General features: G+C 39.7%; 1 protein-coding gene across 2 annotated transcripts in view; it reads left to right on the top strand.

The window, feature by feature from the left end:
- The window catches only part of ABCB11 (ATP binding cassette subfamily B member 11), a 75,220-nt gene that overhangs the window by 31,256 nt on the left and 31,487 nt on the right, over positions 1-12,477 (top strand). The window contains exons 11-16 of one of the 2 annotated variants that reach the window (XM_054723234.1): positions 817-927; positions 1,902-2,027; positions 3,719-3,922; positions 5,426-5,596; positions 6,370-6,571; positions 7,518-7,587. In XM_054723234.1, coding sequence (XP_054579209.1) covers positions 817-927; positions 1,902-2,027; positions 3,719-3,922; positions 5,426-5,596; positions 6,370-6,571; positions 7,518-7,587 — 884 coding nt within the window. Of the gene's footprint in view, positions 1-816; positions 928-1,901; positions 2,028-3,718; positions 3,923-5,425; positions 5,597-6,369; positions 6,572-7,511; positions 7,588-12,477 lie in introns of both variants that reach the window. The other variant, XM_028141058.2, reaches the window with a different exon arrangement.

The raw sequence follows: 12,477 nt of genomic DNA, 5'->3' as shown, positions 1-12,477 counted from the left end.
TCCCGCTGGGGTGCCTGGCCAGCCTGGGTGAGGGGCTGATGGCTGTTTGCAGGCTGGCCAAGACCCCCAGTGGGGGCCCTCACCCCATGTGGGTGTGGCCAGCCTGGGTGAGGGGCTGATGGCTGTTTTCAGACTGGCCATGGCCCCCGGCGACCCAAGCTCTTAGCCCCTCCATTTTTGCTTTTTTTTTTTTTTTCAGTGCCTCCTTGAGCGGAGGCCAGGGCTGGCTGGAAGCAGGTATCTGGGACTTATTTATCTTCTATAATTAAAACTTTGTAGCCTTGAGCTTGAGCGGAGGCCAGGGCCAGCCAGGGTGGGCAGGAAGCTTGGCTTTCTCCATCACTGGGGGCAACCCAAGCCTCCTGCTTGCTCCAGCTCCGTGGCCGCCGCCATCTTGGTTGGGTTAATTTGCATACTCACTCCTGATTGGATTGTGGGTGTGGCTTGTGGGCGTGGCAGAGGTATGGTCAATTTGCATGTTTCTCTTTGATTAGATAAGATGTTAACATATATAATATAATACAGATAAAATGTATATGTATATTAATATATAACATAATACATATAACATATTATATACTAATATATTATATAGTAACATAGCATAATACCATTAATATATCATAATATAATATCTCCATAAATGCTAATTATTATTATTAATAATTATTTAATGTGGAAGAAACTTATCTTTAGCATATCTCTGCAATGTCTTACCTGGTTGTTATTCTCTTTTATGAGTAGATTCAAACTGAGATGGACAGTAAATGCATCTAATACATGTTTTTGCTATATCCCTTTTACATTCCCTTCCAGAAACCTGTTATTGACTGCATGTCAGAAGATGGTTACAAGTTGGATCGAATTAAAGGTGAAATTCAATTCCACAATGTGACCTTCCACTATCCTTCCAGACCAGAGGTGAAGGTAAGTGCCAATCTTTCCTCCAGGAACAACAGGATTTTATTCCTGATGATTCATTTCCAGAGCCATAAATTGCTTGTTTTTCTGAAGCATGATTCAGTTTCCAGGAACATGGAACAGAAGCATGTTTCTCTGGAAGTGTCCTTGGGTGTCGTATTATTTCTTAGGCACCAAACCATATTCTTTCATGATGACAATGCTGTGCAAACCCCTTTGGTAAGAACACAGTCTGGCAGCACTTTCTGGTTAAGTCACCTTTATGACTCTGTTGAAATGAGTGTGTCAGGCCCTGTCATTGTAGCCATGAGTTCAATAAAATGCAAGGCAATCAGAACAATTAAGAAGTACAACTATGTCAAACCACCTCCTTAGAGAGTGCAGAAGGTAGAACACTCAGAGCAGGTAGGATATGAAGTGGCAAAGGAAAGCTACTGTCTTTGCAGTTTTTTACTTCCTATCTGTAATTTCATCAGGGCCAATATATCAGTCCTTGGTGCAAAGGTAATCTTATGATATGCTCATAGTCACCCATGGTGAAGAAAATTTGGTTTTCCTGTACCTAATGAACAAGTATCTTTAAAGGCAATTTACTCTACAGGAAAATTAGGATCTACTCCCCCTGAATAAATTGTCTTTGAAATGAGACTTTTTCCTAATTTTAACAGAGTACCTCTAGCCACCCTTTCCTAATAATATTTCTGTTATCCCCACAGTACTAAATCCCATGAAATTAATTTTGATAATGCATATCTATAATGCAGATAAACACACACATATATGCATATACACTTACATTATCCTATATGATAAAGAGGTAATATGCAAATTGACCCTCACACCCTCACGTCACAAGGTGGCCACCCCACGTCATTACAAGATGGCTGCCCCATCCTCACAATTAAACAAACACAATATCCTCACAAAGCATCCTAACTTGCAGCTTAGCTGCTAACATTGTTCTTTTCTTTTCCCTGCAGATTTTAAATAACCTCAGCATGGTCATCAAACCAGGGGAAATGACGGCTGTGGTAGGATCCAGCGGAGCTGGGAAGAGCACAGCCCTGCAGCTCATCCAGCGATTCTACGACCCCAGTAAAGGCATGGTGTGTGTCTTCCAGAAACTCCTCACTACAGGGGATGGGAAAGTGCAAATGGTGATAACTTAATCAAGCCCAAAGGCTTAGCATACACTGAGACTGACACATGCGGGGTTGACTTAATGATTTTGACTGCTGTGGCTGCACTAATTCCCTGCATGACCTTGTTCACTGAACAACAAGTCCATTCTCTGATGGATACATTCCAAGTGGCTGCCTCCTCAGTGAACTAAAGTTTTCATTTATTTCTTTGTATAATAACAAAATTATTATAGTTCTCCTGAAGCTCTTCAAATGCTAAGTATAGGAAAGCTTCCATGGCCAGAATTAACAGAGAACAGTTATTACAGCTTTGAGAAGTTAGGTTTTAAAAAAATTATATAAATTCACAAGTTACTTAGTCTTTTTCCCCCTTGTGTTTGATTATAAGCATAAACTGAAAGTAAGAAAATAAATATAATAATTTCAATTTATTTATCACATATTATAATTAAAATATTTTATAAAAATTACTTATTTTCACAATGATTATCAAAGGTAAATATCATTTTACAAATGAGGAAGAAGAGTCAGAGAGATTGAGAGTTGCCCCCAATTTAAACCCAGGTCTGTTAAGTGCCAAGGGCTTTTCACTCTCTAAATCATTCTTATTAAGATAAAATTGTTTGAGTACATATTAAATACTTGAATGCAATGAATTCTCTATAGTGCATGTACTATTACACTAACATGGCAAACAAACCAGAATTTTCCTATGTCATAGACATGTCATTCTCTGATTGGATATTCTTGGCCTCATACCAGCATAACTATACTCTAAATATATTAAAATCATGGTTTCTTGATGTAATATTTTAATATTTGTGCTAATAGTAGTTTAATTTAATTTTCTCATCCCACTCACAGTTTCAATTGCTGTTGAATAGCAAAGTACTATTTTGGTGAATCTAGCCAGAAAGTAAGCTTTACTATAAAACATATATACATGAGAGGAATCATTGCTTATTTTCATTGCATCTTTTGAAGTCCATTTTAGGTCACAAGTCAAAACATAGTGCCTGGCCACAGTGGCTCAGTGGTTGACCATTGACCTATGAACCAGGAGGTCACAGTTCAAGTCCCAATAGGGCACATGCTGAAGTTGGGGGCTTGGTCCCCAGAGGGGGGCGTGCAGGAGTTAGCTGACCAATGATTCTCTCATCATTGATGTTTCTATCTCTCTTTCCCTCTCCCTTCCTCTCAGAAATCAATAAAAATATATATTTTAAAAAAACATAGTAAAAATATTCAAAGTATGGTGAATAACTGACTGTATTCTTTTTGTTGTTGTTAATCCTCACCTGAGGATATTTTTCCATTGATTTTTTTTTTTTTTTTGAGTTAGTGGAAGGGAGAGAGAGAGACACATGTGACTGTACTCTTTATTGAGGAAGTAAAACCCTTTGCCAATCACGTTAAATTAGGTGACCTTTACATCATTTATGTTTCTACAATGAATTGTCCTATAGCTATATTTGATTTCCACTATACTAGTATATTGTCATTCTTATATAAGCAACAATATCATAAGAGGAATTGTTTCTGTTACCATCTTGTTGATCTCTACTTTTTCTCCCCATGGGTTAAGTACAACATAGTATTACGATCCAGACCCTGAAGGATTCTGAGAGATGTGATGTTGTGCTCACGTTCTCTAGGTGACTTTGGATGGCCATGACATTCGCTCTCTTAACATTCAGTGGCTTAGAGCTCAGATTGGAATTGTGGAGCAAGAGCCTGTTCTGTTCTCCACCACCATTGCAGAGAATATTCGCTATGGCCGAGAGGGGGCGACGATGGAAGATATAGTCCGAGCTGCCAAGGAAGCCAATGCCTATAACTTCATCATGGAGCTGCCACAGGTACCCCTAGCCTCTCATTCCAGAGGGAAACTCATGAATGGTAGAAGGGAAAAAAGTCCTAGGAGATGTATTTCTTTTCATTTGAATCCTAAATCATTAAATTCTTAATGTCATGTTTTTGTGTCAGGCTGGAAAAGTACCCATGAGTTTTCCCCTTTGTTTGAAACCATGTTGTTAATCTACTAAAAGTCTACCAAGCTGGGGAACATTCTTTTAAAAGCTCCCTTTGACATAGATACAATTTCCTTATTCTATCTATTAAGCATTTGCCAAAGCAGATGATAAATTTGTTATGTGGCAATAACTTGCACAATGCTCTTTTGATTCTCCCATTGTTGTTTAATTTTCTTGAACTTAGGTGGCTAATATGTGTCCTCAGCACTGTATCTAACACATTCCAAAATTCCCCCTTTTTCATCATTTTCAGCAACAATGACAACAAAACCAATTCCATATTATTATATGAATTTTGCTTGCTGCTAATGGTTAGCTAAGTCAAAGAAGCATTGTTATTCGTTAAAACATATGCTAGTATAGTGCTTACTACAAACCAGGCATTCTTCTAAGCACTTTAATCTATTAATTCATTTAGCCCTCTGAGAGGTCAAATAACTTGCTCAAGGCAGGAGAGACAAGGTTCACACTCAGGTGGTCTGGCTCCAGAGTCTGTACTCTAGAACAATTTCTAGCCCACCTTCTAAATTTCCTGTACGAATAGGATTACAGCCACGAGTATGCTAGTAATATAGTCTAGTGATTAAAGAGCATAAAACTCTGGCATCAGACTTCCTCCATACAGGCCCCAGCTGCTCTCCACTTGCCAGCTTTATAAACTTGGAGAGGTTACCTTACCCCCTTGCACCTCAGCATTTCCTTATCTATCAACTGAGGGGAATAGTAGCACCTACCTCATGGGACATGTGAGGACTAAATGAGATGATATGTGTAAAGCTCAGCTCTGTGCTTTCTTTATACATGGTGGGTGCTCAACTCACATTGGTTAATAATATGCAAGATAAGAGTCTGACCTGTTGTGAGGTTCCAATATAATGCTAGACATGCAAGATACTTGGCAACTGTTTGCTGTCGATGGTGATGATTATAAAGGTGGTTTGGTATTTCACAATATAAAGACAGCTTTAGCATTGTGTTTTTCTGTGTTGTCTAGCTAGAGAAAAGAGATGAGATCTGATAAGTGCTCTAATCCACTAAAATGGATTTTTAGGGTCTCAATCAACTTTTAGCTTGGTGGAAACATTTTATTTGAAGTTGAGCTAACCAGAAACATTTATAAAGCCAGTGAACCTGGGAATAAGAGATTAAATCAATTTCTTTATCTTAAACACAAATATTGATGAGAACTTTCTCAGGAAAGGGTATTTCAGTAAAAGTTAGACCTATGAAAATTCATGCTTGAGGAGGAAGCTAGAAAGGACCTCATGATGGATTAGTCAGGAGTCTTCAAATTCTTCCCATTCATTACTGGGATCACTTTCTTCCTAGAAATTTGACACTCTTGTTGGAGAAGGAGGAGGCCAGATGAGTGGTGGCCAGAAACAAAGAGTAGCCATTGCTAGAGCCCTGGTTCGAAATCCCAAAATCCTGCTTTTGGACATGGCCACCTCGGCACTGGACAATGAGAGCGAAGCCATGGTGCAGGAGGCATTGAGTAAGGTTTGTTGAAAGTCTGAGTTCATTTTACATGTGGAAATGTTTGTGCTGTTGTAGGAAAAGTTGCTTATTGAGGGGATGAGAGGAGAGAGAGAGAGAGAGAGAGAGAGAGAGAGAGAGAGAGAGAGAGGTGCTACATGGGTCGGTGTATCCAGTCTGACTGTTTAGAAAACATTGACTCCAATGTTCCTCACTGTTGAACAGAAGACAGTTATGATTTGCTCCCAGAAGTTGCAAATGTAAAAGTTAAAATCTTGTTAGGTCTAACTTAAAGTCTGTGAGTTTTATTTTATTTCTTTTTTAATCCTCACCCGAGGATATTCTACCATTGATTTTTTAAAAAGAGTGGAAGAGAGAGGGAAAGACAGAGAGAAATATTGATGTGAGAGAAACACATCGATTGGTTGCCTCCTGCACTCTTCCTGGCCAGGGTGCAAGCCAGGGAGAATCCTGCACCCGAGGTATGTGCCCTTGACCAGAATCGAATCCGGGAACCTTCAGTCTGCAGGCCAGCGCCCTATCCACTGAGCCAAACTGACTAGGGCAAAATCTGTGAGTTTTAAATTTTCCTTTTTTGTTTTTAGCTGTTGAGTAATATCAACAACTGGACAAACAATGTGAGAAAGTGTGCTGGCTATTTCTAATGTCTGCACAGCCGTTTAAGGATTCTCCCAGGGAATGAGGCTCTGACTTACTTGTGGATTCAGAGATGAACAAAGGTCGATGCCAGCTCTGTCTTACAGTCTCATTTAATGGTGCACTATGCATTGTTACAGATTCAGCATGGGCATACCATCATTTCAGTCGCTCATCGCCTATCCACGGTTAGAGCTGCAGATGTCATTATTGGTTTTGAACATGGTGCAGCAGTGGAAAGAGGCACACATGAAGAATTGTTAGAAAGAAAAGGAGTTTACTTCACTCTAGTGACTTTGCAAAGTCAAGGAGATCAAGCCCTTAATGAGGAGAGCATAAAGGGTAAGTGCCTTTTTCATTATGCTTATATGTTGTATTAAATAGTTAATGTATTAATGCTTTATGTTTTTCTATGCATTTTAATGTACACTGTCTTATTTGTTCTCCCAAAAGCCCTTGAAGACATTATACAAATGATAAAGGAAAGGACAGGCACTCAGGAGGTTCAGTTATTTGATCAAGTCATAGAGCCCAGGTGTTCTGTTGAAGAACATTCAACTTCATCCCTCCCTCTTGCCCCACTCCCCCTCCCCGCCACACACATACTTTGCAAATAAGAGAGACTCCCTATAGTGTCCTGCATACAGTAGGAGCTCTGTTTTTGTTGGTTAAGTGGATGAATCAATGACTAAAATGTTTTGTGCTTATTTTCACTAGTGTAAATAGATATTTCAGGCCCTAGCACAACTTCTCTTTTTCAATCTGAATTTTCAGTTTTGGTGGTTTATCTTAACCTACATTAATCAACTACTCCATACTTTCTCTACCATGTCAGATATCAATTTTTTGAATTCCACTGGGTATAATTGTATAGTCTGTAACTGTATATAATAATATGGCTATATACATATAACATGTGTGATTTATTCTGAAATGATTTTTTTTAATTTGGTGAGTCTATCATTTTTTTCCTACTTCTAGTGGGCTTCCCTTAAGATTTTTATGATTTATGCAATAAGATATTTGTTTCTGTGGTGATAACACATAGGTTATTATACATACGCAGTTTGAAAGATTCAATCTTGCTAAGTATTTTGAAATTTTTTGTTAGAATGTGCTGGACAAGGACTATTTTACTTATTGCAATAAAGTTAATAGTTAATGTCTGTTTTAGCATCAGACATGGTAATTATGTGCTAGGCAAGTATAGTAAGTAATTTTATTTTGATATGGTTCTGTTTATTGCATACACTAAGGAATCCCTCATGCTGTGTTGAAATAGGAAAAGATGACACTGAAGGTGCTTTACTCGAGAGCAAACAGACCTTCAGCAGAGGGAGCTACCGGGCTAGTTTAAGGTAAGTTCGAGCCATGGGGCAGATTTTAAGGTTTTCAAATATTCTTAGGATGCTTCTTCAGCTACGACCCTTAGGCAACATTTTGGTTACTACCAGGAGAACCCTAAGCCCAGGCCCAAGTCTTGTCATTCTTGCAAATAAATTCTTGGTTGCTATATTGACAGTCCTATTTCTAATTAATGGTGAGTTTTTGTTTAACTTTAGCTTCTCATCTTATTAGGGTTAGGGTTATGATAGAGATGCTCTATAGTTAAAATGTTGTTTATTAAACTTAGAAACGTGGTTGTTTTAGAAAATATCTGTATTGAGTCTTTCACACCAAAGCTAACTGTGGTATGAATTACCATCTTACATGGAGGTCAAATTCATTTCTTTAGCTCTTCTGAGTTGCAATTGAATTCAAATATTTCTTCCAGAGTAATCCTCTGAAGTCAAACATGCTTTAATTAGATGAAATAAGAAATTCATCCTATATAATAAAGAGGTAATATGCAAATTGACCATCACTCCAACACACAAGATGGCCACCCCCATGTGGACACAAAATGGCTGCCACAAGATGGCCAGCAGGGGAGGGCAGTTGGGAGGGATTAGGCCTGCAAGAGAGGGCAGTTAGGGGTGACCGGGCTGGCAGAGGAGGGCAGTTGGGGGCAACCAGGCCTGCAGAGGAGGACAGTTGGGGGGACCCAGGCCTGCAGGGGAGGGCAGTTGAGGGGGACCAGGCCGGCAGGGGAGGGCAGTTGGGGGCGACCAGGCTGGCAAGGAGGGAAGTTAAGGGTGACCGGGCCAGCCGGGGAGGGCAGTTGGGGGTGACCAGGCCTGCAGAGGAGGGCAATTAGGGGTAGCCAGGCTGGCAAGGGAGGACAGTTATGGGTGACCGGGCCAGCCAGGGAGGGCAGTTAGGACCAATCGGGCCAGCAGGGGAGCAGTTAGGCATCGATCATACTGGCAGGGGAGTGGTTAGGGGGTGATCAGGCTGGCAGTCAGAGTGGTTAGGGGCAATCAGACAGGCTGGCAGGCAAGCAGTTGGGAACCAGCAATCCTGGATTGTGAGAGGGATATCCGACTGTCTCTCTCACAACGGGCAGTTGGACATCCTTTGAGGGGTCCCAGACTGAAGAGGGTTCAGGCTGGGCTGACGCACCCGCTCCCCTCCCCCCGTGCACTAATTTCATGCACCGGGCCTCTAGTCCTAATATATAAAAAGCCAGGGGCCATCACGGCCTAAATGACTGGATGGATGACTGAACAGCAGGCTGCCGGTGGGAGGGAGCTCCCTCCTGGCCCTGGCTGGGGTGCAGCAGCAGTGGGAGGGAGCTCTGAGCCCCGGCTGGGGTGCAGCAGTGGGAGGGAGCTCTGAGCCCCGGCTGGGGCATGGCAGAACTCTGGGTCTTGCGTGATCAGGGGTGTGGCCAGCCTTCAAACTGGACCCTGACAGGAGGGAGCCCCATTCTTCGCAGAATCAGCCATTGGACAGCTTGCTGTCAGCAGCCTGCCAGCCAGGAATCCCATTCCTCTGCACCCTGGACCCTGACAAGAGGGAGGAGGGAGCCTCCTGGTTTTTCACAAATGATTGGTAACCTCCTGGTTTTTTCACAAATGATTGTTTGCATCAGTGTTGTTTTTACATGATGTTTTTGTTGTTTTTATATCATGTCTTTGTTGTTGTTATATCATGTTGTGATTGTTTATTTATTAATAAATTTATATATTATTTTCATATACATTTTTCTAATTTTCTTTCATCTCTGACACTTCTATTATGGAGAAAGGGAAAATAGCTATATTAAAATATTCCTCTAATTAATTCCCTTTTAATGTACACAAATTTTATGCACTGGGTCACTTAGTTTTCTAATGTTTAAAGGTAATTTCCCCAAACATCAGCTATGTATTTATTTAGTTTTTATTTTAGGTATTTATTTTTCTATGGATAAATATATGGGTATTCACTCTCAAAACATAATTTTATTGTTGTATGCTATTAGCAAGACTGTAAATTTAGGCTTCCATTCTGGTTTAAGAGTTTTAATAAAATAATTTCTTTAATATTAAAAGACTGTGAATTAAGAAGAATTCTGCTTAGGAACATTGTCCATATTAATGAAAATGTTATTAAAGATTTTTTTTTAAAGTTAGGATACTACAGTAGGCAATGAACTGACACCATATTTCTCTAACATTTTCTTACATTTCTAGATCATTTAATTCAGGACTTGCTCATTCAAGATAAATAGCTAATCATTTATTGAAAAATGGCTAAAGAGCTTAAAACAAAACATTCAGGTAACAACTTTAAGTAGTACAAACATAAATTTATTTATTTTTAATATTCAAAGGGTAGTTCACTAAGTTTATGCTTAGAGTTTTTTATTTTTCCTTTGGAGAACAGATCATTCAGGAAAATTTCATGAAATGCTAGTTTTATTGAATTTATTGAATTTAGAAAAGAATAAATTGATAGCTTGATGAACCAAATTCCACCTGTTCTAAGTAGTCTACTTACAATCTATTATTAGGACCAGATAACCATTTTAATACAAACATTTCCTATTTGACCATTTGTTCTCACAAAGTCTAGATTTTGGTGACTAGGATGAGAAATCCAGAAATACAATCTATACACAGAAAGAAGCTATTAACTTCCTGCAGAGAAAGATTTATAAGTTAAATGAAAAGATGGTTAAAAATACCTCATTGTGTAGACTGACAGATTTTTAATTTTTTTGCTAAAAGATGACAAAGTGGAATGTTAATTTGTATCTTATTTCCTTGCCTAAGGTCTTTCTGAAGGCCAAGTCTCTCTTTAGTTATAGATTTTAGGTTCAAGAACAATTTAATGGATGAAGAAATTAATTTTCTAAATAATAATGTTGAAAGCAAGTATTATTTATTCAGCTAATTTATTTCCCAATTTAGCTGCTTTTGTTTGCATTGAGAAGTACTAAAACAGCTTCTCAGAAAGGGAGTAGCAGATGTTGTAGGTTTCTGGAAGGGCTGAGGTAGAATTATAACTCTGGTGTTTATGGTAGATCAGAGGGCGAACTGCCTGGCAGGTAGGGTGCCTGCCTAGCTGTCTCATTGGGAGAGCCTATGCTATACAGGTGGATTGGTGTGGGGGATAGGAAGAGAGAGAGAGAGAGAGAGAGAGAGAGAGAGAGAGAGAGAGAGAGAGAGAGAGACTTATGAAATGTAAGATTAAAGTAGTAGAAATCCGAGGGGACAAGGATATAGGTCTTCCCATGCTCAGACTGGGAGGTAGTCAAGTATATCCTGATGCCTTCTCTTCATTTACTCCTACTATGGCTTCTAATGCTCTGAGTTTTATTTTAGACCCATGAACTTAAGTCTTAGCCCTATCATGCACTCTGCTCTCTCCAAGTGACACATGCCTATTCCTTACACCATCTGGAGAAGACAATTCCACCTTAGTTACCAAAACCAAAGAAATGACTCTGTTGCTATAGAGCTTCAGGTCAGATTGGGAGGGAAAAGGGGTGCCCCAGAGGAAGCCAGTTTGGTAGCAGGCAGTAGGGGTAAGGAGTGGCTTCATGCCTGTTCATAATGAGGTTTGGCAAGAGTTTGAATATGTAAGAGCAAGGAACAGGGAGGAATTGAGATAAATGCACCTTGTTTGAAACTGGGTGACTAAGAGGATGGCAGTACCATTAACAGAACGTAGTAACAAATCAGGTTAATTGAGTCAATGTGTTACTGCCTTTTCAGGAAGGCTAAATGAGCATGTGTAATAGGCAGGGTCCACCCTGATAATAGTGTTAGTCCAATTTCACCTGGATACAAATGATAGAAGCTTGTGAATGGTTCCATCTGGCTTGCACTAAGCAGTTGATATAGGTCTCTTCATCTCTTACATTGCTCTCTCACACCATATGACTTCCAATTAGGTGCTTCAATAAGGAAACTTCCCTCCTTCCAAGTCTTCAGCATTGCCTTTATCACTGAAGACACTATTTTCAAATGAATGAAAACCTAACTGGACCTGGTTTAACCTTTAAAGGGAGAGAAGCAGTTGACATAACTAAATAGTCCCAGGAGGATGCTTTGGCTTCAGGCGAGGCTGGGGTGTCAGTGATTTGTCCAAGTCTCTCTCCTCAGCTCTACTTTTTTTTTTTTTTCACTACTGGCTTTATTTTAGGGGAAGCTTCTCTCCTTAAGAGTTTCAACATAATTGCCATCAGCTCCCAATGCTACATATTCTCAAGCTTAATCTAGAGGAGAGTAGAATCTCTTTCCCAGAAATCACAGGAAAATGAAATAAAACAACCTGGACCAATCACTTCCTGTATCTGTCCTGGACTAGGTATATCTAATGAGTGTTCCTGTTCTCTCCTACTTCATGCTTCCGTTTACACTGTTCTCTCAATCAGAAATGCTTTTCCTTCTAGTTTACAAAAACCCAAACCCTGCCGTAGTCACCTCTTCCTAGAAGCCTCTTATGGTAACACCTGCCATACATTTCTTTTTCCTTTAAATTTTCATACTCTTTATTCAAACCTGCCTTCTAGCACTTAGCACATTCTTCCTTACATCAGGATTGGCTGTATATGTGTTGCTCCTCTATACGATTTAAGCTCCTTGAGGGAGAAGTCTGTCATTGATCAGTCTTTGTATCCCCCACAGCACCTGGAATATTGCATGCTGTAGGTGCCCAATAAACCCCTGCTGGATGAATGAATGAACACATCAAGTTAAATTATATTTCAATAAGATATTTGTTGTTTAAATGCATAACTAGGGGTGATATATAACCTGGAGAAAATCTCACTAGGGGTTCTATTTCCTCTCAGACTAGCTCATTTGTATAAAGGTGGCAAAACTTTGAAGTAAACAAAACATAAGGTGATTTTTGGGGGAGGGGAAGATGGGTAG

Source organism: Eptesicus fuscus, chromosome 11, assembly GCF_027574615.1.
Source record: "Eptesicus fuscus isolate TK198812 chromosome 11, DD_ASM_mEF_20220401, whole genome shotgun sequence".
Classification (NCBI taxonomy): Eukaryota; Metazoa; Chordata; class Mammalia; order Chiroptera; family Vespertilionidae; genus Eptesicus; species Eptesicus fuscus.
Note: the sequence above shows the minus strand (reverse complement) of the source record. Positions and strands in the feature narration are given on the sequence as shown.